Source organism: Penaeus monodon, chromosome 24 (assembly GCF_015228065.2).
Source record: "Penaeus monodon isolate SGIC_2016 chromosome 24, NSTDA_Pmon_1, whole genome shotgun sequence".
Lineage (NCBI taxonomy): Eukaryota > Metazoa > Arthropoda > Malacostraca > Decapoda > Penaeidae > Penaeus > Penaeus monodon.
In genome coordinates, this window is record NC_051409.1 from 10,156,653 (window position 1) to 10,156,976 (window position 324).

The 324-nt window shown below is 28.7% G+C and overlaps 1 protein-coding gene across 1 annotated transcript in view; it reads right to left on the reverse strand.

Moving 5' to 3' along the window:
• Nucleotides 1-324, reverse strand: part of LOC119588555 (inositol hexakisphosphate and diphosphoinositol-pentakisphosphate kinase-like) — a 23,388-nt gene that overhangs the window by 5,248 nt on the left and 17,816 nt on the right. The window contains exon 6 of the mRNA XM_037937195.1: nt 57-158. Within this exon, the coding sequence (XP_037793123.1) occupies nt 57-158 (102 nt within the window). The remainder of the gene's footprint in view (nt 1-56; nt 159-324) is intronic.

The following is a 324-nucleotide window of genomic DNA, read 5'->3' on the forward strand; positions in this document are numbered from 1 at the left end:
TTTCAATCAATATCAAACACTGCATAAATTATAAATATAAACAAAAAATACTGTACCTTAACATCTGTTCCATCTGTTGGCATAAAGTCTTCATATATATAAGATCCAGTTTTTCTTACTCTGCTTTCTGGTGAATAAACACTGCTTCTAGAACCAATCTGCAAAAAACATTTTTTTCTTAATTTCTAGACACAACCTCTAGATAAAAATTACACAGTTACAAATTATTGAGAGAGCCTGAAAGATGCACCAAAAGGAAAATTAAGATAAAGTTGCAGTATTCTATAAACTTTTGACCCCTTACTGTAAATCAAAATATTTACA